Source organism: Theropithecus gelada, chromosome 12 (genome assembly GCF_003255815.1).
Source record: "Theropithecus gelada isolate Dixy chromosome 12, Tgel_1.0, whole genome shotgun sequence".
Taxonomy (NCBI): Eukaryota; Metazoa; Chordata; class Mammalia; order Primates; family Cercopithecidae; genus Theropithecus; species Theropithecus gelada.
Window position 1 is genome coordinate 79,515,814 of NC_037680.1, and position 27,849 is coordinate 79,543,662.

The following is a 27,849-nucleotide window of genomic DNA, read 5'->3' on the forward strand; positions in this document are numbered from 1 at the left end:
GAAATTCCAGAGTTGAAAAATTCAACTGATATAGTGAAGAATGCATCAGAGTCAACAGGAGTATTGATCAAGCAGAAGAAAGAATCGGTGAGTTTGAAGACACGTTATCTGAAAATACAGTCAGAGAAGACAAAAGAAAAGAGAATAGGCCAGGTGCAGTGCCTCATGCCTGTAATCCCAGTACTTTGAGAGGCCAGGTGGGTGGATCACCTGAGGTCAGGAGTTCAAGACTAGCCTGGGCAGCATGGAGAAACCCTGTCTCTACTAAAAATACAAAATTAACCAGGCATGGTGGTACATGTCTGTAATCCCAGTTATTTGGGAGGCTGAGGCAGGGGAGAATCGTTTGAACCTAGGAGGCAGAGGTTGCCGTGAGCTGAGATTGTGCCATTGCACTCCAGCCTGGGCAACAAGAGCAAAACTCTATCTCAAAAAAAAAAAAAAAAAAAAAAAACAATTGGGCGTGGTGGCAGGCACCTGAGGCAGGAGAATCATTTGAACCTGGGAGGCAGAGGTTGCAGTGTGCCAAGATTGTGCCACTGCACTCGAGTCTGGGCAACAGATTCAAATTCTGTCTCAAAAAACAAAAACGAAAAAAGAATAAAAAACAATGAAGCATGCCTACAGGATCGAGAAGACAGCCTCAGAAGGGAAAATATAAGTTATTGGCCTTAAAGAGGAGGTAGAGAAGGAGATGGGGTAGAAAGTTTATTCAAAGGGGGTAATAACAGAGAACTTCCCAAACCTAGAGAAAGATATCACTATCCAAGTACAAGAAGGTTATAGAATACCAAGCTGATTTAACCCAAAGAAGACTACCTCAAGGCATTTAGTAATCAAATCCCAAAGGTCAAGGATAAAGAAAAGATCCCAAAAGCAGCAAAAGAAAAGCAACAAATCACATACAATAAAGCTCCAAAATGTCTGGCAGCAGACTTTTCAGTGGAAACCTTATAGGCCAGGAGAAAGTGGCATGACATTTAAACTGCTGAAGGAAAAAAACTTTCACCCAAGAATAGTATATCCAGCTAAAATATCCTTCAAAAATGAAGGAGAAACAAAGACTTGCCCAGACAAAACAAAAGCTGACAGAGGCCGGGCACGGTGGCTCACACCTGTAATCCCAGCACTTTGGGAGGCCGAGGCAGGCAGATCACAAGGTCAGGGGATCTAGACCATCCTGGCTACCCCGGTGAAACCCTGTCTCTACTATGAATACAAAAAAAATTAGCCGGGCGTGGTGGTGGGTGCCTGTAGTCCCAGCTACTTGGGAGGCTGAGGCAGGAGAATGGTGTGAATCAGGGAGGCAGAGCTTGCAGTGAGCCAAGATCGAGCCACTGCACTCCAGCCTGGGGGACAGAGCGAGACTCTGTCTCAAAAAAAAAAAAAAAAAAAAAAAAAGGCTGTGATAAACTATTTTGACATTTAAAATGTGACCATTTCAAAGTCATAAATTTACCATCTTACCTTGTTCTCTCTCACAGCTTGCTTCCTCATCAGACAAAACTAGCCTGAAGTAAAAACAAAAAAAATGTAGATTTTTTGTTATAATACACTTGTGAATTATATTCCCCAAACAGTTTTATATGGTTAAAAAGAATTTTCTACTCAGAATACATAAAATTGTCCACTAGATCCCCTAAAATCTACATCTGGTGAATTTCCTACTTCTTTTATAGATCTATACAGACATTTCACCCCTTATTCCATCCATAAACATTTACTGAGTATCTACAAAGCACCAGGCATCACGCTCAGTACTCAATCTTCAAGAACCTTCACCATCAAAGTCATAGAATAAGAAGTTTCATTTTCAAGCCTTGAAAGGTTTTAAGAACACTTGTGAACTAAATCAAGGGAATGAAGAACTCTAGAAAAGATGTAGTACCCTATTTTGAACAACTAAGTGATGTTTGCAAGACACATCAGCCTAAAATATCCTCAATCAACACTAATTTTGGGTATTTATAGCATCTATCTGATATAATAAAGAAAAAGTTAAGACAAAGTAATTGGGCCGGGCACAGTGGCTCACGCCTGTAATCCCAGCACTTTGGGAGGCTGAGACGGGCGGATCACGAGGTTAAGAGTTCGAGACCAGCCTGACCAACATGGTGAAACCCTGTCTCTACTAAAAATACAAAAATTAGCCAGGTGTGGTGGTGCGTGCCTGTAATCCCAGCTACTCAGGAGGCTGAGGCAGGAGAATTGCTTTAACCTGGGGGGTGGAGGTTGCAGTGAGCCGAGATCGTGCCACTGCACTCTTGCCTGGGTGACAGGGCAAGACTCTGTCTAAAAACAAAAAAAAAAAAAAAAAAGAAAGAAAAATAAATTGAACACAGACATACTCACTACACCTGGGGCATCACCTCACAGTTGCTAGTATTGAAAGTTGTTTTTAATAAATCTTTAAAGATACTTAAAAATCTATACGGTATTTACTTGTAAATACTACACAAATAAACCTACAGAGCAAATAAATACTCATGACCTGAAATGAAATTTTCCCTAACAGTATTATGTTTTTTTTAAAGAACTTGGATGGAAGAGAAGTGAAGAGCTTGGCTATCTACTAATTAACTTGAAAAGTAGCTCTCATAATGCTAAAGATACATGAGAGGATTTTGAATAAAACTCTTGTGAAATGTGAGAATGGAAAAATTTTACTAAATTAACATAGTTCATGTAACATATGATTTTAAATGTCAATTTAGGCCAGGCGTGGTGGCTTACTCCTGTAATCCCAGCACTTTGGGAGGCTGAAGTGGGCAGATCACTTGAGGTCAGGAGTTCGAGACCAGCCTGGCCAACATGGTGAAAGTCCATCTCTACTAAAAAATACAGAAATTAGCTGGGCTTAGTAGTGCATGCCTGTAATCCCAGCTACTTGGGAGGCTGAGGCAGGAGAATCGCTTGAACCTGGGAGGGGGAGGTTGCAGTGAGCTGAGATTGTGCCACGGAACTCCAGCCTGGACAAAAAGAGTGAGACATTGTCCAAAAAAAAAAAAAAAAAGTCAAAAGTCAATATATAAATTCACAAATTTAATTTATAACTAGACATTTGATCAATGTTTATCTTAAAACATTTATACATTCAAGTTAGCAAAAAAAATTGGTTTGGATTTCCTCATAGAGAAGATGGGAAAATGTCTTATGTTACATTTGTGTCTTAGTTCATTTTGTGTTACTATAACAGAATACCTGAGACTGAGTAATTTATAAAGAAAAGAGGTTGATTTAGTTCTGCAGGTTGTTAAAGTTAAAGATCATGGCCCCGGCTTCTGACAAGGGCTTTAGTGCTGCATCATAACATGGTAGAGAAGGTCAAAGGGGAAGTGGACACATGCCAAGAGGCAAACTCCAAGGCGCGTTGGGCTTTATAACAAACCACTCTCTCATGATCACCTTCTACTCAACAATATATGGTTTATCACTGGCCCTTATTTCTGAGTTCATTAATATACTGAATCTGGTTAAAATGAGAATTAAATAGCAGCTTTGAAAGAAAAACAAAGGGACAATATAACAAAAGGGAAACAGGGGACATGAAGGATGTACATGGCAACAGCCCATATTTTCAGGTAACCAGTCCCAGTCCTATGTATGTTATTCTGGAAATAGATTTCTCGTAGTTTATTTCACAGATGCTGGTACATGTCCCTTTCTTCTCTCTAGCTGCCCATTTCAAGAGTCACTAGAAGTACTTGTGGCTCTTAATACAAGGCTCAGTATCCCAAATGACAGACTCTTAATGACCCCAATCAGTTTGATACTCCTGTCATGTCCTTTGTCTGCTATGTTAAAAAATGTAAAAAATTTGTGTAGGATCTGGATATTAAGAAAAAAATGGAAATATATATATCTATATACACACATACATATATATGGTTTCAAAACAAATTGCTAAGGTTTGAATTTCTCCTCATCAAAACTCTTGTTGAAATCTGACCCCAATCTCAGTGTGGGAGTATTGGGAGGTGGAGACCTAGTAAGAGGTGTTTGGGTCATGGGGGCAGATCCGTCATGAATGGTTTAGTGCCTTTTTCATGGTAATGAGTGAGTTCTTACTCTCATGAGATTGGATTAGTTCTCTCAGGAATGCTTCTGAATGGGTTGTTATACAGCCAGCACGCCCCTTGATTTTGCCTCTTCACACAGGTCTGCTTCCCCTTTGACCTTTTCTGCCATGTTATAAAGCAGCACTAAAGCTCTCACCAGAAACCAGGGCCATGCCCTTGAACTCCCCAGCCTGCAGAACCATGAGCTAAACTTTTTTACTTTATAAATTTCCCTGTCTCAGGTATTCTGTTATAGCAAAACAGACTATGACACAAATGTTTAGTGTTGATTGGAAAAATGACATAGAAATAAATATTCAGTAAGAGAAGAAACAATTCTTTCCACATGTATCATATGATGGTATCCAGGACTTCTATAACATGACACAGATGACTTATGCCTGCTTACTTATTGAGCTGTTCAGTAAGAAAACCGCCTATTTGTTCATATTTATTGTCTTCAGTAAGCTTGCTTGGAGTGTCTTGTAGTTGCTAAGAATAAGAAAGTCAATGTTAAGTAAATAGAAAGACTGTTTCTTCCTCTCTACAAAGAAAATGAGAATATAAATTCTAAAGAACCATATGAAATAGGAAGTTCCGAACTAGAGAGTGAAAGATATAGGACATGTATGCTATTGTAAGCTGAACTGAGCTACTGAGCTTCATATACTTGTTTCTCCTGGCTGCCTGTGCAAACTGCACATACTGTGATGTGGGGTAGCCACAGATTAGTTTAACGACTTAGTAATAGGCCTAAAGAACACTTAAACTGTGTTGCTAGTCTGTATCACAATGCTCTAAATACAGCTAAAGATTTTCAATTTTGATTCTGAGCAGAAATTGGATATAAAATTTGCCTAAATACACAGTATGCCATACAGCGACACATTTATTACATAAAAAGTCAAAATAAAACAAAACAAAAAACAACCTAATTCAAGGGCATCTTTGGGGCTGGAAGATGCCGTATCAGAACATGACTTTATGTTCATCCTAAACCCCAGAAATATGCAAGATATGAGCCTATCACAAATACCACATCCAGCTTGAACAAACCAGCCAGCAACACTTTCAAGCTTTACTGAAAATAAGGCAGAATGAATGGTAAGTTAAAAGGTACTGAAACCTAGCATAATGTTGGTATCATGAACTATATCCATGACATCAGTGTAAAAGTAAAACAAAGTTTTTCTGTAACTTCTAATATCGTCAGGTAGGTAATCTGTTCATTTTTGAGAACACATGACCACTTTCCATCACTTGTTCCTCTTAAGTTTTTCCTTTCCATAGCCTTTTCTTATCTCCTTTGCATTTAAATTCTCTTTTTACTGTCTCCCTCTTTTTCCCTGTCCTACTAATATCTTGAGCCTGCCAGCAGTATTCCTATGTATTTCAGTGTTGCTGGCAGCATTTGCAATTAGGAAAATACTGGCCCTTGGCTGAAGGAGAATGTTTCTCAATGTTTTGTAAATTTTAAATTAACCTTGGTAAAAAAAAAAAAAAAAAAAAGGTTTCAATGTTATCACCTAAATGAAGTGTAATACATCTAAACAAGAGAACATGGAACGCAATGTACCTTGAGAGCTACAAAATCATATGGATGAAAGCCAATACAGGCTTCATGAATTTGGGACATCATTCGAGCTGTTTTCTCCCAGAATCCAAGCAGTGTTCTCTGCAAAAAAAGAAAAGGTGACACTACAGTTCTCCTTCACCTCCATGATTTTTTAAGTGCTATATTTCCTTACTAGTTTAGTAGATGAACAGTTGCCAAATAAGAAGCAGCAGGAACTAAATTCAATTTTCCAAGTTTTCGGAACCATAAAGCACTGCAAATAGTGATTGTGCATAAGAATTGGCATCTTTGTCTGCACGTGTGGGTGTGATCTGTATAAATAGCACAGGAATGCACACTGGAGCCACCTAGAGAGTAACTGCAGCTAAGAGAATGAAAACTTAGGGATTAGAACATCTGAGATATCAAAAAGAGAAATGTTAAAAGCACAAAAATACCAGTCTCTGTTAAAGGAGGGACACATGTGTAATCTTTATGTTAATGGGAATATATAAAACTTTTTAATTGGAGAAAAATTACATTTACCACTAAAAATTACATTACCACTAAATCTGGCCTTTCATCTAGAGTTCAAGAGAGATTTGCCAAAAAATGTGTTCTCAAGCTAACTCAAGTAATTGGAAATTTTCCTCGCTGCTTCAGGGTTCCTGACTAAAGTGAGGAGGATGAATGGAGAGAATAAAGGAGAATTGAACTCATAGCTGTTGTGTTTCAGGCAAGATGCTAAACAGATATCACACACAGTTATTTTCAAGTGCATCCTTTCTCCATTCCTGAATCCCACAGTACTGAACTGAAATAGGCAGACTCCCTAAAAGCAGGAGTTAATGTCCATTTCCTGTAGTTTATTACTCTTTTCTTATGTAAGTACAGTTTATTCAATTTTTTCCATTTAAAAATATATGTAAAAATCAATAACTGCTTATTAATATCTAACTTATTCATTGTGTGTTATTTATATGTGATTTGTGGTAATATAAGCACAAGTGAGACTTCTGAGGTTAAAGTGATACAGGATGGCAACTTGGCAGAATGAAAAGAACATAGAATTAGAAAACTTTGGTTTCTAAGCCCAACACTGCTATTCAAAGGAATCTAATCACACATAGTTTTTTGCACCCTCTAGACAACTTTTAAAAAGGAATCTCACCACTCATCTTTACTGCAAGGACATACTGACCATGGAGGTGGGTACCTGGTAGGTAGTGAGCGAATGAGATAGCATATTGCAGCGACTAGCTCCAAGTAAATCCACTTTCTGACAAACATCCATCTTTAACTTGTCAAAAGAAGCTTTGCTATTTCTCACTTGCATCTGTACCTGCAATAAAATGCTAATTTTTATTACAGATATACAGTATAAATATAGTACAAGGTTCATAATAAATAGTTTCAGAAATAAATTATAATAAAGACTAATTCCTTTTCCCTGTATCATTAATATTTCATGAGTAATGATGACGATTTTGGCTACTGTTAGTAATTGTAGGAGATTCTTTCCAGAAGATATCTTTATGCTGAGAAAGTATGAGATAATAGATGGAAAGCAAATCGTTTTTAAAAAACTATTCCAAATAAAAAGAAACATTTAAAACTATTCATAGATAGCACTTAGCTAAGAGCAGAAGAATAAATGGAAAGGGGACCTCGTTAAAGCACTGAGAAATATTAATAATATTTCTGAATCATGCAGATATTTATAAATTCCAGTAGAGGCCTATTGTATTTCTTGAATAAATGGTGAGTCATGCCATCAGGTAGTGTGAATACTCAACTTTTTAATATATTCATTCAACAAATATAAGGTACCTATTATATGCAAGGCAATGTTCTAGGCTCTGAGATACTGTGGTGAACAAAACAATGTTCTTCCCCACCATCCTTGGGTAGGAAGGCACACGAAAAAAAGAAGTAAATAAATATATAGTTGCAAAAGTAGCAAATAAGTAAACAGAAATGAATGACTGATGACATGAAAGTCCCTGGTGAGATCATGCATGATGTTTGAACTGGGACAGAAAGATGATGAGCAGACTACGCTAAGACCCTGGGGAGAGCATTCCAGAACTAGGGACAAGCAAGGACAAAGGTTCTGAGAGTGGTAGGGGGTGAAGACCTTATCATGTTAGAAGAACAAGCAGCAAATTCTTCCTGGAGCACATTCTTCCTGGAGTGTAGGAAGCAAGTACAACATGTGGTTGTGGAGGGACCAGGGATCAGGCCATGCAGGGTTTTTAGGGTCCAGATAGGGACTTGGATTGTATTTGATGTGGTTTGACTGTGTCCCTGCCAAGATCTTGAATTCCCACATGTTATGGGAGGGACCCAGTGAGAGATAATTGAATCATGGGGGCAGGTCTTTCCCATGTTGTTCTTGTGATAGTAAGTCTCACAAGATCTGATAGTTTTAAAGGGGGGAGTTTCCCTGTACAAGCTCTTTTTGCCTGCCACCATCCATGTAAGACGTGACTTGCTCTTCCTTGCCTTCTACCATGATTGTGAGGCCTCCCCAGCCACATGGAACTGTAAGTCCATTAAATATCTTTCCAGTCTCGGGTATGTCTTTATCAGCAGCATGAAAATAGACTAATACATTATTCTTCTTTTAAAAATTGAGGTGAAAGTTGCATAACATACAATTAGCAATTTTAAAGTGTTCAATTAAGTGGCATTTAGCGCATTCACAATGTTGTTCAATCACTCCCTTGGACTGTATTCTGTCAAAGGATGTAAAAGGGATGGAATACGAGGTTGTTGTGGCCTGAGGCCATGTATTCACCTACTTCATAGGGCTGTTGTGTGTAATCAATGAGGCAAACCACTTAACATCTGGCCCAGAGTCATGGCTCCGTCAGAATTAAATATTATTATTTTTATTATGGGGTCTCTATTTATGAAATGAATGATAAAATGAATTTTGTTATTTATGTATCATACAATGTGAGGTTATAATTTATAATAAGGAGTTTATTTAGCAAAAACATATGTTCATACATAGTTGCTTATGAAGTCTGTGGCCAAACTTTGTATTGAGACAGAATAAAAATTTTGATAACCTTCATATTTTCTTATAATTAACAATCATTTTACATGAGTTTTTACTTAAATTACTTTTGTCCCTCTGTAATAAACTATTTTCTTCTGCAACAAATCTCAAAAGTTCAAGCAAGCACATTTAAGAAGTAATTTAGATCTATCATGAAACAGATAAAAAAGTTAATAAAAAAGGTAGACGGTGTGAAGATGCCACTCCAGGAGTAAAAATAAAAGTGTGATAAACTTTTGTACTTCAACTACAGTCTCCAAGCAACCAAGAATGTATAATGAAACATATATTTCTCAACAAACACCTGAAATTTTATTATCTTAATTATTCTGTGGCAGTTCCATATTTCATACACCAAGAAAAGGAAAAGGATACATTTTCATACTTTTCTAAACTTTTCCATTTGCTTTAAGGTGTCTGGGTCCAGCTCTTGGGATACATCTTTCATCCACAGCAGAGCTCCTCTGTATTCTGTGCGCGCCTGCTCCATCCGATTAATTGTCATCAAGGTATCAGATACCGCCCTTTGGCTGAATGTTGCTACTTCTTGTTTCAGACGATACAGAGGAGTACACAGGGCCAATCTAATGGCAGAGAGGTAAAAATCAGAGGGTTGAACACATCATAAGTAAAACAAAACAAAGTTTAAACCAATGACGAAGCATATTTGCTAACAAGATGAATCTACAAGTAAAAATTTATTAAGTTCCCTGAGATTTTGAAAGCAAATAAGGATCATATAGCCAACTCTGAATTATCAATAAATATGTGTTGGCCGGGAGCGGTGGCTCATGCCTGTAATCCCAACACTCTGGGAGGCCAAGGCGGGCAGATCACCTGAGGTCAGGAGTTTGCGACCAGCCTGGCCAACATGGCGAAACCCTGTCTCTACTAAATGCAAAAGATTAGCCGGGAATGGTGGGCGGGTGCCTGTAATCCCAGCTACTCGGGAGGCTGAGGCAGGAGAATCACTTGAACCCGGGAGGTGGAGGTTGCAGCAAGCCGAGATGGCACCACTGCACTCCAGCCTGGGCAACAGAGTGAAACTCCACCTCAAAAAAAAAAAAAAAAAAAAAGTGTCTAAACCTCCCCCAGTATTACTTTAGGAAATATGTCATTTTGCAATACTCTGGATGTTATTCCATGTATAAATAACCTGAGAAGTAAATGTGCCATTTAGAAAACAGTTCTAAGAGGAACAGAGAACCTGCATTCATAAAGCATAATCCAATTAACAGAAAGACTTTCATTTGACAAGTTCAGGGAAAACCTGGGTTTGGAAGAGCAGATGAGATGCTAGGAGAACTAATGAGTATGGAGTTCTTAGCAGCTGAGGATGAGGACAAGATAACAAGTATTTAAGAAACACAAATTAAATCCAATTCCTCCTTTTTGCTTAGTGGCCATTGGAGGGCCCTGTACTTAGTACCTCCATGTCACTTCCTTCAAGACAGACTTCTGCACTGACGTGATGTTTCAGAATAAAGCTATATAAATTGGATACCATCATTATAGGTCTGATAAGGACTGTTTTATTCTTCTTAAATGCTAAAGATTTGGGCTCGGTTTAGTAATTATAGGAGATTCTTTGCAGTAGGTATCATTATATTAGAAACTGAAATAATAACTGGAAACTATGTAATTAAGAAGAAAAAATTCTTCTAATTAAAAAGTACCACTGTATTTATAGTATGGTATCAAAAAGTGAAATTGGAAATACACATTTTTAAGATGTTAGTCATTCTGTGACTGTTACATTAAACCAGTTGAGAAATATAACTGACACTTGTCTGATTTTAGGGGAAATAAAAGAACATCAATCATTAAATAATTATTCTGAATACAAAATTAGTAATTAAGAATTAGGTGTCAAAACATATAACTGTGGTATATTTCTCTTTAACCCTTTATTAGAATGAACAGTGACCTTTACAAATATGCAAATTTAAGTACATATGTCAAAACTGTCAGATTGACTACAGATTCAAGATAATGAACGACCATGGTAAACCTTTGCTTGGCTGAAGAACAAAGTGCCTTGCCAGTGGCGTCCATCATTTTGCCAGCTTGAGTTGCATCCCGTTCCGCTTGAAACTTTAAAAAGAGCCCTAGCTCATTTTCTTCCTCTGATATAACTAGGAAAAAAATTACAGTGTAGTTAATTGTTTCCTTTCATCATTTGTTTAAAACATATACACAACTACAATTCTCACAGCAATAACTTTCTATACAAGATTTACTTGGGGGAAGAAGAAGAGAGACTTATTTTTTAAATGCAATTCCTGGGCTCCATTTCCAGAGACTCTACTTTCCATAGGTCTAGGGAATCTGGCTTCTTATCAGCACTCCAGATGGTTTCGACACAGTGAATCCATGGACCTCGCTTTGAGAAGGACTGATTTTTAGTGACAAAAATCTCTCAAAACTACAAAACAAAGCCATAAATGATGCATTTTCAAATGTGCAGAGATGTATTTTAGGATAATTGCCTCTTACAAAGTGTTTCCTATTTAAACTTGTTAATTCATTCTTGACTCCATCCTGGCTTCAGTTTCCTATGATTGGTATCCCAGACCCACAGATGTCCACAGTTCTGCTCCAGCAACCCTAAAAACTGTCATCTAGTGCACTGCTGCTCAAAGTGTGGGCCATGGACCAGTATCGGTCCAGAATCCTCTGTTACCAAGCTGTGACAAGCAAAGAAGGAAGGAAACTGAGAATAACTGTGTAGAGACTTTGAGCATTTTATATTTGTCAAATCTAATAAAGTGAGCTTATAATACATTTTTCACGCATTTTATTTCATTTTTCTAAAAGTTATTTTTTTAAAAGATGGGATCTTGCTCTGATGCCCAGCCTGGAGTGCAGTGGCTTGATCATAGCTCACTGCAACCTCGAATTCCTGGGCTCAAGTGATCCTCCTGCCTCAGCCTCCTGAGTAGCTTAGACTACAGGCATGAGTGCTTGGCTAATTTTTAAAAAATTATTTTAGAGGCAGGGTCTCACTATGTTGCCCATGCTGGTCTCAAACTTCTAGCCTCAAGCCGTCTTCCCACCTTGGCCTCCCAAAGCACTGGAATTACAGGCACGAGTCACAGTGCTCAGCTAAAAATTCATTTTTATTGAATTTTACAAAGGTATCAGTTTACAACAGATTGAAAGTAAACCATGCAACAAAAAAAAAGTCCTTCACCACAATTTAAGAAATACTGATCTAGTGTAAGCTGATCCTGTAACCACAATAAGACTAATAAGGGGAGAAAACCCACTGCACTCCAATTATAAGCTTAAAGTACATAAACAACAACAAATGTCATGCCTAATTTCATCCTACTTCATAGAAAATCAAAGTTAAAACTGAAAGGTAAATGCCTGGCTATTTGTGGGGCAGCAACAGAACTCAGGCCTCCTCATGCTGCCTCCCCACTCCCCCTGTCCCCGCCGCCATGCCTGTAAGAGTGACCCAAGGAGAGCACAATGGTGTAATGAGGAAGGTGTCTACACAGTCTGTAGTCTCATCTCTAATAAAACCATGAACAACCGACCTGATACAGAGCAGATGCGGTTTGGGGAGTCACGCTAATTTAATGCTGATGTACAGTTTACACATTTCCTTTGAATCAGAACTTCATAAAATATACCTCAATGAAAATTACTAGGGCTGGGCACAGTGGTTCACACCTGTAATCCCAGCACTTTGGGAGGCCGAGGCGCGTGGATCACGAGGTCAGGAGATCGAGACCATCCTGGCTAACATGGTGAAACCCCATCTCTATTAAAAATACAAAAAATTAGCCAGGCATGGTGGCAGGCGCCTGTAGCCCCAGCTACTCGAGAGGCTGAGGCAGGAGAATGGCATGAACCTGGGAGGTAGAGCTTGCAGTGAGCATAGATCATGCCACTACACTCCAGCCTGGGTGACAGAGCGAGACTCCACCTCAAAAACAAAACAAAACAAAAAACCTACTAGGAAATATTCATTTGGGTATAGTGGTTCAGAAAGCACTTTGAATACTTGGAATACTTCATTATGAACTATCAACTATCAACTGAACATAAATGATCACTGAAGCTTACCTTTATCATTGCAGAAAGGGCAGTCAGTGAGGCTGAATCTTTGCTGCTTCTATGTTGAGACCTGCCTGCCAAAATCTACAGAGACCCCTCCCTGACGTGTTCTCCCCGCAGTCAAGAGATTCCCATAACTTTATGGTGCTGGACTAACCTACTGCATTTGTCTAATGTTACTCCCAACAGATGTATTAATACAATTGTCTTCAAGAAATCACGTATTTATACACAATCTTGAAGCGAAAATACACAATTAAATCTATATATGTATATCTCTTCCTTATCCTGAAATGCTCTACCAGAGTGCTAAAAGATCTAGTGATTTCAGGGTATATAAACTTGCTGATTTTCTTCACATTTTCATTTCTAAGACAGGACTCACTTGGTCCAGTGATTGTGATGGCCTTTTACTGCTTGGTAAAATATATAAGGTCATTAGTAATCTGACCCCAAATTTCCTTTGTTCCTTTATCCTCCCATTAGTTTCAATGACAAACTCTTCTGTCCATGCAGGCTGTTCTCATTCTTTAAGCTCTTTAAACTCCAAGTCTCTTCTCTACATGTTCAACTTCTATAAATCCTTTAAGTTTTACCTCAATTCCTGTCTATGGAGTTGCCTTTACCAATTACTCTAATCCATGGTTATTTTTCACTCCTAGGAATTCAGTTATGTCTATATCATTATTCTGAACTCAATTACATACTACTTATATTGTCTCTCTTTTTGTTACAAAAGTTGTTTCTCCAACTATTTCCTTGGGAAAAGCACATGGCAGGTAGTCAAAAAAATACTTGAATAATCATGCTTTATTGGATTTCTTTCTTTAATGGGACAATATATAAGATCTGATTATAAAGTGATCAGATTAATTTACGTAGCTACATGAGAAAAATTATTGATTCATTGAAATCAAATATTTATCAAGTACTGACTACATGCTAGACCTTTGTTTCTAGACTGTAGACACAGAAATATAACAGAAAAATTCTGTCCTGGCCGGGTGCAGTGACTCACGCCAGTAATCCCAGCACTTTGGGAGGCCAAGGCGGGTGGATCACAAGGATAGGAGTTCAAGACCAACCTGGCTAAGATGGTGAAACCCAAACTCTACTAAAAATACAAAAATTAGCCGGGCGTGCTGGTGAGTGCCTATAATCCCAGCTACTTGGGAGGCTGGGGCAGAGCACTGCTTGAACCCGGGAGGCAGAGGTTGCAGTGAGCTGAGATTGCGCCACTGAACTCCAGCCTGGGCGACAGAGTGAGACTCCGCCTCAAAAAAAAAAAAAAAAGTCTGCCCTTAGAGAGGGCATATTCTAGTGGTGGGAAGAAAAACAATGGACAAAATATATAGAATGTTGAATATTGTTAACTGGACAGGGAGTTTTGAGAGAAAAGAGTATTGCATTGCATTGCATTGTATTGTACTGTATTTTTTGTACCCTCTGAGGGCAGAGAGTATTGCATTTTAGATATGCAGTTCAGGGAGGGCCTCATTTAAAAAGATGACATTTGACCAAATACACAAAGGAAGTTAGGGATTCCACTATGCAGATATGCCTACTATGTAAGGTATTAATACGGCTAAAGGGGAGAAAGTTTTAGGAGGTGTGATTAGAGAGGTCGCCATGTCCAGCAGGCCCATGGTAATTAAAAAAGGAGAAGTGATCCAAAGATTGAGTTTTAACCCGAACAGGTCCAGGAGAGAAGAGAATCAGCAAAGGCAGGATGCCAAGAAAGAGTGACCAGGAGGAGGAAAATCCGGAAAGCCAAGTGAAGAAAGTGTATCAAGGAATAGGAAATAATCAACTGTGTTAAATAATGTGATAAGCCAGATTTAGATAGGAGTTGGTTAATCACGACCTTGACAAGAGAAATTTGGTGGAGTGATGCGGATGAAAACTTGACTGGAGTGAGTACAAGAGAAAGTGGAAGGAAAGGAACAGAGACCATGCATACAGACAATTACATCATGTTTTTCTGTAAACAGCAGCAGAGGAATTAAATTTAATTGCAAGGGCAAGTGGGAGTCAAGAAAGAGAGGTTTAAGTGATGGAAACAAATCCATTTCAGATGCTGGGCAGGCCCAGGCATGGTGACTCACACCTGTAATCCCAGCACTTTGGGAGGTCGAGGCAGGAGGATCACTTGAGACCAGGAATTTGAAACCAGTCTGGGCAGCATAGTGAGATCCTGTGTCTACCAAAACGTACAAAAATTAGCCAGGTATCCCAGCTACTTGGTAGGCTGAGGCGGGAGGATCACTTGAGCCCAGGTGGTGGAGACTATAGTGAGCTGTGATCGCACCGCTGCACTCCAGCCTGGGTGATAGAGAAAGACCCTGTCTCAAAGAAAAAAAAGAATATCAGCAAAACATAAATCTGGGTTAGAGGATTTGATTAACTGAGGAGAAAAGAGAGAATACTGGGGCGCCTTTGAGAACAGGTCACTGTAAATATTCATATTCTGCCATAAGATGCTATTCACAAAATTGTTCTACTACTACATTAAATCTTTCATTTTAAAAAATGCTAATATTTATTTTAAATGGGAATTATCAGATAGATATCTAGGATTTCATACCATTGAGTCTTAGCTGGTATTTCTCGACTATCTTCAGAAGTTCAGTGCATGTCTCTTGAACGGAGTGAAAAACCTTGAGATATAAATTTTATTAGGACAATTTAAAGAACTATAAACAAACATATGTTATAAGCACTCCAAAAGCATAACATTTTCTTATAAGTATTATGTCTGTTTTAAAAACATTATGTCTATTTTCCTTGGCTATGACGTGTGCTTTAGTTTTGGTTTTACTTCCTATGTAGAAAGCACATTCCCCCATGAGAGCTGGAAAAAATGATAAGAAATATATGGGAGCAAACAAAAAATTAAAAGTGACGAATTTGTCCTCATCTCAGCTCCAAACAATCTAAATAACAAAAACATAAATCTAATATAAACTGCATCAAATATTGCCAACCACAGATGAACAGAGTGTAGATAAACTTACAAAGTGTTAACTCCGAGTCTGGCTTTTCTTCCATACTGGTCTAAGCAAAACAGATTAGTGAATTTACTATAAAAATTAAATAACGTATTATAACATCAAATATAAATTATTTTTAGATTTTTTTAAAGAATTTTCTATAGATATTAATTCTTTCATTACTACTGCTGCTAATTGCTAACAGAAAAGGAAATATCCAGTAGACTCTCATTTCAAAATTAAGCACATGAAAATTTGAGATGAGGCCACACTATATACGTGACATAAATCTTCAATGAATTAATACATGTAGGTGTTCCCAGATAAACAAGCCAGCGTAAGTTTTAGAGTATAGCTACAATGAGGATTTTTTTTTTTTTTTTTTGAGGTGGAGTCTCACTCTGTCGCCCAGGCTGGAGTTCAGTGGTGCAATCTCGGCTCACTGCAACCTCTGCCACCTGGGTTCAAGCAATTCTTCTGCCTCAGCCTCCTCAGTAGCTGGGATTACAGGTGCCTGTTACCATGCCCGGCTAATTTTTGTATTTTTAGTAGAGACAGGGTTTCACCATCTTGGCCAGGCTGGTCTTGAACTCCTGACCTCAGGTGATCCACCTGCCTCAGCCTCCCAAAGTGCTGGGATTAATTTTTTTTTTTTTTTTTTTTTTTTTTTTTTTTTGAGATGGAGTCTCGCTGTGTCTCCCAGGCTGGAGTGCAGTGGCGCGATCTCCGCTCACTGCAAGCTCCGTTGCCTCCCGGGTTCACACCATTCTCCTGCCTCAGCCTCCTGAGAAGCTGAGACTACAGGCGCCCACCACCATGCCCGGCTAATTTTTTTGTATTTTTAGTAGAGATGGGTTTTCGCCGTGTTCGCCAGGATGGTTTCGATCTCCTGACCTCATGATCCACCCGCCTAGGCCTCCCAAAGTGCTGGGATTACAGGCGTGAGCCACCGCACCCAGCTACACTAAAGAATTTTTATGTGACTTAGTTCAAAAAGACCTTGGTACTGGTATATAATACTAAGCCCTAACCCTTTGATTTTTCAGATGCCTAATACCATCAAGAAGCCTGAACATTCTATCTCTGGAGCAGTTTTTATTATTATTTTGATGTTTGATCAAGCCTAAAGAAGGTAGATAATAAACACGAAAATCGTAAAAGGAGGAGCAGGCATCGATTTTCCTTATGACTTTAGACATGTTTGAAGTGCATTTGGTATCTGGATTTGGCAATTGTAAAATCTGTTTTAAATGCATATGGAAGAAGATTAGAAAAGAATACAAAAGACTGGGCCGGGCGCGGTGGCTCAAGCCTGTAATCCCAGCACTTTGGGAGGCCGAGACGGGCGGATCACGAGGTCAGGAGATCGAGACCATCCTGGCTAACACGGCGAAACCCCGTCTCTACTAAAAAAAAAATACAAAAAACTAGCCGGGCGAGGTGGCGGGCGCCTGTAGTCCCAGCTACTCGGGAGGCTGAGGCAGGAGAATGGCGTAAACCCAGGAGGCGGAGCTTGCAGTGAGCAGAGATCCAGCCACCGCACTCCAGCCTGGGTGACAGAGCGAGACTCTGTCTCAAAAAAAAAAAAAAAAAAAAAAAGAATGGGCACGGTATCTCACGGCTCCTGCCTGTAATCCCAGCACTTTGGGAGGGAGGCCGAGGTGGGTGGATCGCCTGAGTTCGAGAGTTAGAGACCAGCCTGCCCAGCATGGTGAAACCCTGTCTCTACTAAAAATACAAAAATTAGCCAGCCATGGTGGCAGGCTCCTGTAATCCCAGCTCTTTGGGAAGCTGAGGCAAGAGAATTGCTTGAACAACCCTGGAGGCGGAGGTTGCTGTGAGCTGAGATCATGCCACCGCACTCCAGCCTGGGCAACAGAGCAAGAGTCCATCTCAAAAAAAAAAAAGAATACAGAAAAGATAGTTCTACTAAGATGACGTGATTATGCTTGGTATTTTTTCCATAGGTTTACGTACTATTTTTATTTTTATAATAAAACTGTTTCTCATTTTTAAAAATACAAATGTGGGAGAAAGTTCTTGGTTGATTCCAAATACTTATCTAATGGCCAGATTTACACTGAATATAAAACATGTCACCCACAGATGACCTAACAATGTAAAACAATACCAAAACCTCATACATTCCCACTTCTATGGGAATATATCTGGAACAAGTTCCTGTTGTGTTAAAACATACAACACCAATAATGATAAAGTCTTCATTTTTACACATTTGTCACTGAATCCTAGGAATACTTTTCAATACAAATAGTAAAATCTTGTCAAATTTTTTATCTATTTCCGTATTTGTTTTGGCAGTAAGTTTACTTTTTGCAGAATGAAAATACTTGATCAAGACCAGTTTAATTAGACCCATATTTTTAAGAATCCCACCATAATGATTATATTCCAAGTATAACAGAATCCCTGCTTAGAAATATTTGTAAGAGTTAGCTTAAATTAGTGTGTGTATGTGTGTGTGTGTATATATATATATATGTGTTGAGTTATTAAATCTGCATTTAAAAATTCAGACATTTGAGCTGGGCATGGTGGCTCGCACCTGTAATCCCAGCACTTTGGGAGGCTGAGGCAGGTGGATCACCTGAGGTCGGGAGTTTGAGACCAGCCTGACCAACATGGAGAAACCCTGTCTCTACTAAAAATACAAAATTAGCTGGGAATGGTGGTGCAGGCCTGTAATCCCAGCTACTCGGGAGGGTGAGGCAGGAGAATCGCTTGAACCCAGGAGGCAGAGGTTGTGGTGAGCCGAGATTGCGCCATTGTGCTCCAGCCTGGGCAACCACAGTGAAACTCCGTCCAAAAAAAAAAAAAAATCAGACTTTTTTATTCATTTATATTATACTCTTCTCTAATTAGCCTACTTACTTTAAACCATTTATTGCTTTAAAATTGTTTCACGGCAATTATTTAAAATAAAAAACAGTCAAAAAAGGCATTAGGAAATATTTCAATAACTCTATCTCTTAATAAAATAGAAACAATAACTATTATATTCATTTGCTGTTTGATTTTAATTATTTCAATGAGGTATAAGACTTCATATCAAAGTACTACAAAATAGTATGACTTGATATATAATGAGTACATGGTCTCAATTGAGAATGTAATTAATTCATTAAGACTTGGCTTAAAAACTATAATATGTGTGCCAGAGAAACTACTTTATTCATATTTTATCTAAGTTAGTGAATACCAGTTTTGCAAATTTTCAGTTTGTGAGAACTGTGACCTCCTAGTCAGAGCTCTGATTGACAGCTGGATACAACTAAATATTCTATTATCCCCATAAGCTCTCCAGTGTGAAAACTTGTTGCAGTCCCCCTTGGAGCCCCAAATAATGGCCGGTTATATGCAATACATAGAATGCTCAAATTTACCTCAAGTTTAGCATCCAGTTCAGCATCAGACGCCACCAAGTGCTCATCCTCTTTTTTTCCTGTTGCTTTGATAAAGACCTGTTTAGTTTTCCAGTATTTCTTTTGCATTCTGCTGACTACTGACTGATTATCTTCTGGTCTGGGTTGCCCAAAGGAATCCATGGAGTGACTACAATGAACAGACTAAAATTAAACTGCTTGTAAAAATTCTCAATAATAGGCCGGGCACGGTGGTTCATGCCTGTAATCCCAGCACTTTGGGAGGCGAATCACAGGGTCAGGAGATCGAGACCATTCTGGCTAAAACGGTGAAACCCTGTCTCTATTAAAAATACAAAAAAAATTAGCCAGGTGTGGTGGCAGGCACCTGTAGTCCCAGCTACTCGGGAGGCTGAGGCAGGAGAATGGCGTGAACCCGGGGAGGTGGGGCTTGCAGTGAGCTGAGATCGTGCCACTGCACTCCAGCCTGGGAGACAGGGCAAGACTCCGTCTCAAAAAAAAAAAAAAAAAAAAAAATCAATAATAAATACATTTAGCTAGCCAATATTTAATCTGACAAATAGAAAAAAGGTACTAAATATATTTTTTTTTTAGAGTCAGGGTCTCGTTCCATCGCTCAGGCTGTAATGTAGTGGTGCAATCATAGTTCACGATAACGTGGGCTCAAGCAAGCTCCTGCCTCAGCCTCATGCAGCACTGGGATTACAGGTGTGAACTACCACATCCGGCCCCTATTATTGATGTTCTCAGTGTGACATGCTAATGCTTGCTTTATATGGTCTAAATGTATGTTACAATTTCAACTTGCACATGAAATAGGCAAAAGATTATATTTATATTAATTTTAGATGACAAAGGTAATAAAACTTAAGATTTTGCAGTTATGTCTAGAGAAAATTATATTTTATTTGACTGGTATCTATTTATAGATGTTTATTACTTTCTAAGTTTTGCTTTTGTAATAAAACTGCAAAATAAACTTGTACATACATCTTTACATACTACTATCAGTTCCTTAGGAAGATTTCCTATAGTTATAATTGCCATGTCAGACAAACATCCATTTAATATTTTCAGATATGCAGATTCCAACACATACTCTTTAAAAATCACTCAAAGAAACATTTTAATGTCCAATAAATCAACACAAAGTCCTTAGGTATAAGGGAAGATATGTTATAAAAGAAATACAGATGGACATTATAAAATGTAAACATAAAAATTAACATATGCCAGGCGTGGTGGCTCACGCCTGTAATCCCAGCACTTTGGGAGGCCAAGGTGGGTGGATCACGAGGTCAGGAGATCGAGACTATCCTGGCCAACATGGTGAAACCCTGTCTCTACTAAAATACAAAAAATTAGCTGGGCGTGGTGGCACGCACCTGTAATCCCAGCTACTCAGGAGGCTGAGGCAGGAGAATCACTTGAACCCAGGAGGCAGAGGTTGCAGTGAGCCAAGATCGCACCACTGCACTCCAGCCTGGTGACAAAGCAAGACTCCGTCTCAAAAAATAAAATAAAATAACCTCTAAGAAGTTATTCTTAACAAGGTTAACATGGCTACATAAGGAAATGCAAATGTGAAAAGTATTTCTTAAGGATATATAAAAAGAATAAATACTAATAACAGTTTGGATCTAAAGCTCAAATTATTCCAACAAACTGTAAGAGTAGGAACAAAAGGGAAATACTAAAGTATGTGACTCACTCGTTATTTCCAAACACATTGATAGATGCTAGTGTATTTTTCATGTTAGTAAAGAAATAGAGGTTCATTTTCTTTTAATTTTAAGTAATTACTAATTAAATAAAAATAGAATGTTTAATTTCCAAATTACTAGGGGTAAAACAAAAGAGCCAGAAAAACTTGAGCAAAAGCAAAAGACTGAGTGGGAAAAACAGGAGTAAGGCATATAACACAAAGTACAAAACAAGAAGATGGAAGAAGAAGAACAATTATATCATTTAGTATGATAGATGCAAACTTCTTTTTAAATACAAAGAATCTCAAATCATAAAAAACAAAAATCGAAATCCAACTATATGCTATTTGAGATCTACTTAAAACAAAATGACACAGAAACATAAAAATAAAGATATGAGTTAAGATATACCAGGTAAATAGAAACAAAATGAAATTAGAATAGCTATATTAGTATCAGGCAAAGCAGATTTAAATAAAAAGCATAAAACAGAACAAGGACAAGCTGTAACGTCCACAAAGTGGCCAATTTTCCAGATACCCTCTGGATTATTATCCTTTGGATATCCTCCTACATTCCTGGGCAGTATATATTAGTCACCATTTAATTGCCAAATCTCTTAATATGTTATCCTGGAAAATTTGTCTGGACATTATTTGGAATAGAGAGGAAATTTAATTTGGGTACCTAGGGAGCACGGATTTGATATAAGCATTATATTGTTCTGACACATCGAGTGTCTTGAGAGAAACTTAGTTTTTCTTTCCCTTCCAGTTTCTTTCTTCTTTTGGTTGCTCTCAACTGCTTTCAGTCCTCCTCCTCCTTCCCTCCCCTCCCAATTTTATAAGACTTATCAGCAGTCCAACCATATGACAAACTGTTAATCTCTTCTACTAAACTGACTGCAGGTTTAAGCTCAATTAGGAGAACAAAATACTAGGGAGTATCAGAAGAGAATACCTCTTCCCTGCGTCAACTTCCATGTTGATGTAGTTCAAACAATATACTCCTGTCCTCGGCAACCACTCTCTCAGTATCTCTTTGGAAGAGAAAGAGTAACTTATCTGATTGGACATCAAAAACTCGACTCCTCCATTCTGGAAACTATTTTGCCTGCAGAGGGCACATGGTCCCTGGCAAAGGGAGCAAGTGACCGGGAGCATAAATCTGCAAAAGGTGGGATTTGCACATTTGTAGTTTTATGACTGAGGGCACTGCTAAATCTGCTTACCACTGGGGGTAGGTTAGGCAGGAAGCCAAGTCTTACTGGCTTGACATAGATAACAGAGTTCAAGGCTGGCAGAACTATCAGATATTTAGGAGAGATTTCATAAAAGGGAGGGAGCCAAAGAGGAGGAAACCCCAAAATTTGTATATAAAATCCTCCCAAGACCTGTGCTAATCACTAAACTAATCTTGAGGCAAGGGAGGGAAACCCAAGAATCAGGACAGAAAATCAGTCACTGAAAAATGAAATAACTAAGTAAAGATTTCAGCACTACCACTACAGAGGAGACAGTTTGGAGTCTGAGTTCAGTCAAGTTAACTGGCTTCTAAAATAAAAATTCTGTTTCAGAAAAGCAAAACAGAATCCGCAATCTCTCAAATGCATCATTCAAAATCCCAAGTATCCGATCAAAAAAACACTAGACATATAAAGAAATAGGAAAACGTGACCTATTCAGCCTTTAAAAAGAAAGAAATCTTGTCATTTGTGACAATATGGATAAACCTGAAAGACAAATACCACATGATCTCAATTACATGTAAAATCTAAAAAAGTTGAACTAATAGAAGTAGAGAGTAGAATGGTAGTTACCAGAGGCTGGGGAGAGGGGTATTGGGAAGATGTTTGTCAAAGGACACAAAATTTCAGTTAGAAGGAGTAAGTTCTATTGTACAACAGAGGGACAATAGTTAATAATGATGTATTACCTTCTCGGAGGTCTATTGTACAACATGGGGATTATAGTTAATAACAATGTATTATATTCTTGGAGATATCTATGAAGCAGGATTTTTAGTGTTCTTACCAGAAAAAAAAGATGATGTAATACGTATGTTAATTATGTTGATTTAGCCATTCCACAGTGTTTCAAACATAATGTACATGACAAATATATACCATTTTCTCAATTAAAAATAATTTTTAAATTAAAAATGGTAAAAAATTCTTCAGTCTTAAGGAAAATTACACCAGATAATTTGGATTTATAGAAAAGAATGGAATGACCATAATTGGTAAATGTCCTCAGAAATATAAGACTATTGTTTCTTTCTTAATTTCTTCACATTATATAACTTTTACATGCATAGAGGCCGGGTGTGGTGGCTCACACCTGTAATCCCAGCAGTTTGAGAGGCTGAGGTGGGTGGATTGCTTGAGCTTGGGAGTTCAAGGCCAGCGTGGGCAACATGGCAAGATCCTTTCTCTACAAAAAATACAAAAATTAGCTGGGTGTGGTGGCTGGCACCTGCAGTCCCTGCTGCTCAGGAGGCTGAGGTGGGAGGATCACTTGAGACTGGGAGGTGGAGGTTGCAGGGAGCCAGGACTGTGCCACTGCACTCCAGACTGGGTGAAAGAGGCACATCCCGTCTCAAAAAATAAAAACAAAAAACCCTACCATACACAGACAACAATAAAATAGCAGCTCAATTATCAATTCTACCATTTTAAAAAACATCATTGATATGTTTACCCATTCTTTACCACCTCACTCCATCATCATCATCATATGGTTCTTTTCCATAAAATTTACATACACTGACACCTCTAATTTTTAGCTATATACTTTTTTCATTACTTATTTTACTTACAGATTCAGGGTCTCACTCTGTTGCCCTGGTTAGAGTACAGTGGCACAATCATAGCTCACTGCAGTCTCAAATTCCTGGGCTCAAGTAATCCTCCCAACTAAGCTTCTGGAGTAGCTGGGACCACAGGAAACACACCATCATGCCTGGCTAATTTATTTTTATTTTTGTAGTGACAAAGTCCCACTATGTTGCCCAGGCTTATTTATTTTTAATTGACAAGTAAAAATTGTATATATTTATGACGTATAACATAATGTTTTAAAATGTGTATACATTGTAGAATGGCTAATCTCCTTGGTTAAATTTATTCCTAAGTATTTTGATTTTTTTACTAGCTATTGTCAATGGCATTGTTTTATTGATTTCTTCCTTTTTTTTTTTTTTTTTTTTTTGAGATGGAGTCTTGCTCTGTCGCCTAGGCTGGAGTGCAGTGCTGCTGCAGCCTCCACCTCCCAAGTTCAAACAATTCTCCTGCCTCAGTCTCCTGAGTAGCTGGGATTACAGGTGCATGCCACCATGCCTGGCTAATTTTTGTATTTTTACTAGAGATGGGGTGTCACCATGTTGGCCAGGCTGGTCTCAAACTCTTGACCTCAAGTGATCCTCCCACCTTGGCCTCCCAAAGTGCTGGGATTACAGGCGTGAGGGACTGCACATGGCCAGATTTATCAGATAGTTTGTTGTTAGTATGTAGAAATGCTACTGATTTTTTTTTTTCTTTTTTTGGAGGTGGAGTCTTACTCTGTTACTCAGGCTGGAGTGCAATGGCATGATCATGGCTCACTGTAACCTCAAACTCCTGGGCTCAAGCAATCTTCCCACCTCAGGCTCCCAAGTAGCTAGGACTACAGGTCGTGCCACCACACCTGGCTAATTTTTTTCTTTTTTGTAGAGATGGGCATCTCACTATGTTGTCCAGGCTGGTCTCAAACTCCTGTCCTCCAGTGATCCTCCCACCTCAGCCTCCCAAAGTCCTGGGATTACAGGTATAAACCACCATGTCTGACCACTACTGATTTTTGTGTTAATTTTGTATCCTGCAACTTTACTGAATGTATTACTTGTAATAGTTTTTTGGTGGAGTCTTTAGAGTTTTCTAAATATAAAATCATGTTATCTGCGAACGGATGATTTAACTTCTTCATTGACAATCTGAAAGCCTTTTCTTTCTCTTGCCTAATTATTCTGGCTAGGACTTCCAATACTGTGTTGAATGGAAATGCTGAAAGTGGGCATACTTGTCTTGTTCCTGATTTCAGAAAAAACTTTCAACTTTTCACTGAGCATTATGTTAGCTATGGGCTTGTCATATAAGGCCTTTACAGTGTTGAGAGACATTCTTTCTCTACCTAATTTGTTGAGTGTTTCTATCATGAAAGGATGCTGAATTTTGTTGAATGCCTTTTTTGTATCTATTGAGATAATTATAAAGTTTTTGTCCTTTATTCTGTTAATATGGTGTATCACTGCTGATTTGCATACGGTGAATATGCAAATTCACAGGGATAAATCCCACTTGATCATGGTGAATGACCCTTCTAATATGCTGTTGAATTTGGTTTGCTAGTATTTTCTTGAGGATTTCTGCATCTATGTTTATCAAGGATATTGGCCTATAATTTGCTTTTCTTGTACTGTTTTTGTCTGCCTTTGGTATCAGGCCTTTGTAAAATTAGTTCGGAAGATCTCCTTCCTTTTCAATTTTTTGGAAGAGTTTCAGAAGGATTGGTTTTAATTGTCTAAATGTTTAGTAGTATTCAGCAGTGGCATCATCAAGTTTGGGCTTTTCTTTAATGGGAGACTTGTTATTACTGATTCAATCTCCTTACTCATTACTGGTCATTTCAAATTATCAATTTCTTCATGATTTAGTCTTTTTAAGTTAGTATGTGTCTAGGAATTTACCCATTTCTTTTAGGTTATACAATTTGTTGATTTTTTTTTTTTTGAGATGGAGTCTCTTTTGGATGCCCAGGCTGCAGTGCAGTGGCACAATCTTGGCTTACTGCAATTTCCACCTCCAAGGTTCAAGTAATTCTCCTGCCTCAGTCTCCCAAGTTGCTGGGATTACAGGTGTGTGCCACCAAGCCCAGGTAATTTTTGTATTTTTTATTAGAGATGGGGTTTCACCATGTTGGCAAGGCTGGTCTCGAACTCCTGACCTCAAGTGATACACCCACCTCGGCCTCCCAAAGTGCTGGGATTACAGGCATGAGCCACTGTGCCCAGCCTGGTGTATCATTTTTTTATAGTAGTCTATGGTCCTTTGTATTTCTGTGGTAGCAGCTGTAATGTCTCCTCTTTCTGATTTTAAGCATTTTCTTTTTTATTAATCTAACTAAAGTTTTATCAATTTTGTTTCTCTTTTAAAAACCAGCTCTTCTCTTAATCTTTTCTGTTTTTCTAGTCTCTATTTTATTTATTTCTGCTCTGATATTTATGATTCTCTTTCTCCTAACTTTGAGCTTAGTTTGTTCTTCTTTTTCTAGTTCCTTAAAAGGTAACATCAGGTTGTTTATTTAGGGCTTTTCTTCTTTTTTGATACAGGCATTCATTGCTATAAACTTCTCTTTTCAAACTTCTTTTGCAACATCTCAAGTTTTGGGATACTGTATTTCCATTTTTGTTTCAAGATTTTAGTTTTATTTATTTGTCTTGAGATGGAGTTTCACTCTTGTTGCCCAGGCTCTGGAGTACAATGGTATGATCTGGGCTCACTGCAACCTCTGCCTCCCGGGTTCAGGAGATTCTCCTGTCTTAGTCTCCAGAGTAGCTGGGATTACAGGCGCCCACCACCATGCCTGGCTAATTTTTTGTATTTTTAGTAAGACGGGGTTTTACTGTGTTGGCCAGGCTGGTCTTGATCTCCTGACCACAGGTGACCCACCCACCTCAGCCTCCCAAACTGCTGGGATTACAGGTGTAGCCACTGTTCCCAGCAGTTTTAAGATTTTTAAAATTTCCCTTTAAATTTCTTTTTTGACCCATGTGTTTAAAATTAATTTCCACATATTTGTGAATTTTCAAATGTTATTTCGAGTTTCATACCATTGCAATTGAAAAAGCTACCTGATGTTACTTCAATCTTATTAATAAATTTTTTAAGACTTATTTTGTGGCCTAAGATATGATCTATTCTGAAGAATGTTCCACGTGTTCCTGAGAAAAATGTGTATTCTGTTAATATTGGATGGAACGTTCTGCATATATCTGTTATGTCCATTTGGTCTAAAATGTAGTCGAATTCCAGTGTTTCCTCACTGAATTTCTGTTTGGATGTCTGTCTATTGTTGACAGTGGGGTATTAAAGTCTCCTATTATTGCATTGCTATCTATCTCTTCAGATCTATTAATATTTGCTTTATGTATTTAAGAACTCTGATGTTGCATGCACACATATTTGCAATTATTATATCTTCTTGATGAACTGATCCCTTTTCATTATATAATAATTGTCTCATTCTATAGTTTTTTGACAAAATGTGTGACAATTTTTGTGTTGCTATAAAGAAATACCTGAAGCTGGGTAATTTATAAATAAAAGAGGTTTAATTGGCTCATGGTTCTGCAGGCTGTAAAGGAAGTATGGTGCTAGCATCTGTTTCTGATGAGGCCTCAGGGAGCTTTTACTTATGGTGGAAGGGGATTGGGATCCAGTGCATCACATGGTGAGAAAAGGAGTAAGAGAAGAAGGGGGAGGCACAATACTCCCTTAAACAACCAGATCCCATGAGGACTCACTTATCACCATGGGGAGTACCAAGCCATCCATGAGGGCTCTGCCTCCAAGATCCAAACACCTCCCACCAGGCCCACCTCCAACACTGGAAGTCATATTTCAACATCAGATTGGGAGGGGACAAAATATACAAACCATACTGGTGTACTGCACCTGATATAATTATATCTAACCCCACTCTCTTTTGGTTTCATTTGAATGGAGTATCTTTTTCCATCCTTTCAGTTAATCTAAATGTGTCCTTAAAGGTGAAGTGAGTCTCTTCTAGGCAGCATACAGTTCAGTTTGTGTGTGTGTGTGTGTGTGTGTGTGTGTGTTTAACCTATTCAGCCACTCTGTCTTTCGGTTGAAGAATTTAATCTATTTACATTCAAGGTAATTATTGATAGGTAAGGACTTAGTACTACCATTTTGTTCATTGTTTTCTGGTTGTTTTATAGCTCTT

General features: G+C 38.4%; 1 protein-coding gene across 1 annotated transcript in view; it reads right to left on the reverse strand.

Annotated features, from left to right (window-relative positions):
• ICA1L (islet cell autoantigen 1 like) overlaps window positions 1–27,849 on the reverse strand; it is a 94,741-nt gene that overhangs the window by 37,474 nt on the left and 29,418 nt on the right. The window contains exons 4-11 of the mRNA XM_025404607.1: window positions 19,143–19,311; window positions 15,333–15,405; window positions 10,692–10,815; window positions 9,066–9,264; window positions 6,830–6,955; window positions 5,635–5,733; window positions 4,468–4,550; window positions 1,468–1,511 (exon numbers count right to left, since the gene is read on the reverse strand). Coding sequence (XP_025260392.1) covers window positions 1,468–1,511; window positions 4,468–4,550; window positions 5,635–5,733; window positions 6,830–6,955; window positions 9,066–9,264; window positions 10,692–10,815; window positions 15,333–15,405; window positions 19,143–19,304 — 910 coding nt within the window. The 5' untranslated portion in view covers window positions 19,305–19,311. The remainder of the gene's footprint in view (window positions 1–1,467; window positions 1,512–4,467; window positions 4,551–5,634; window positions 5,734–6,829; window positions 6,956–9,065; window positions 9,265–10,691; window positions 10,816–15,332; window positions 15,406–19,142; window positions 19,312–27,849) is intronic.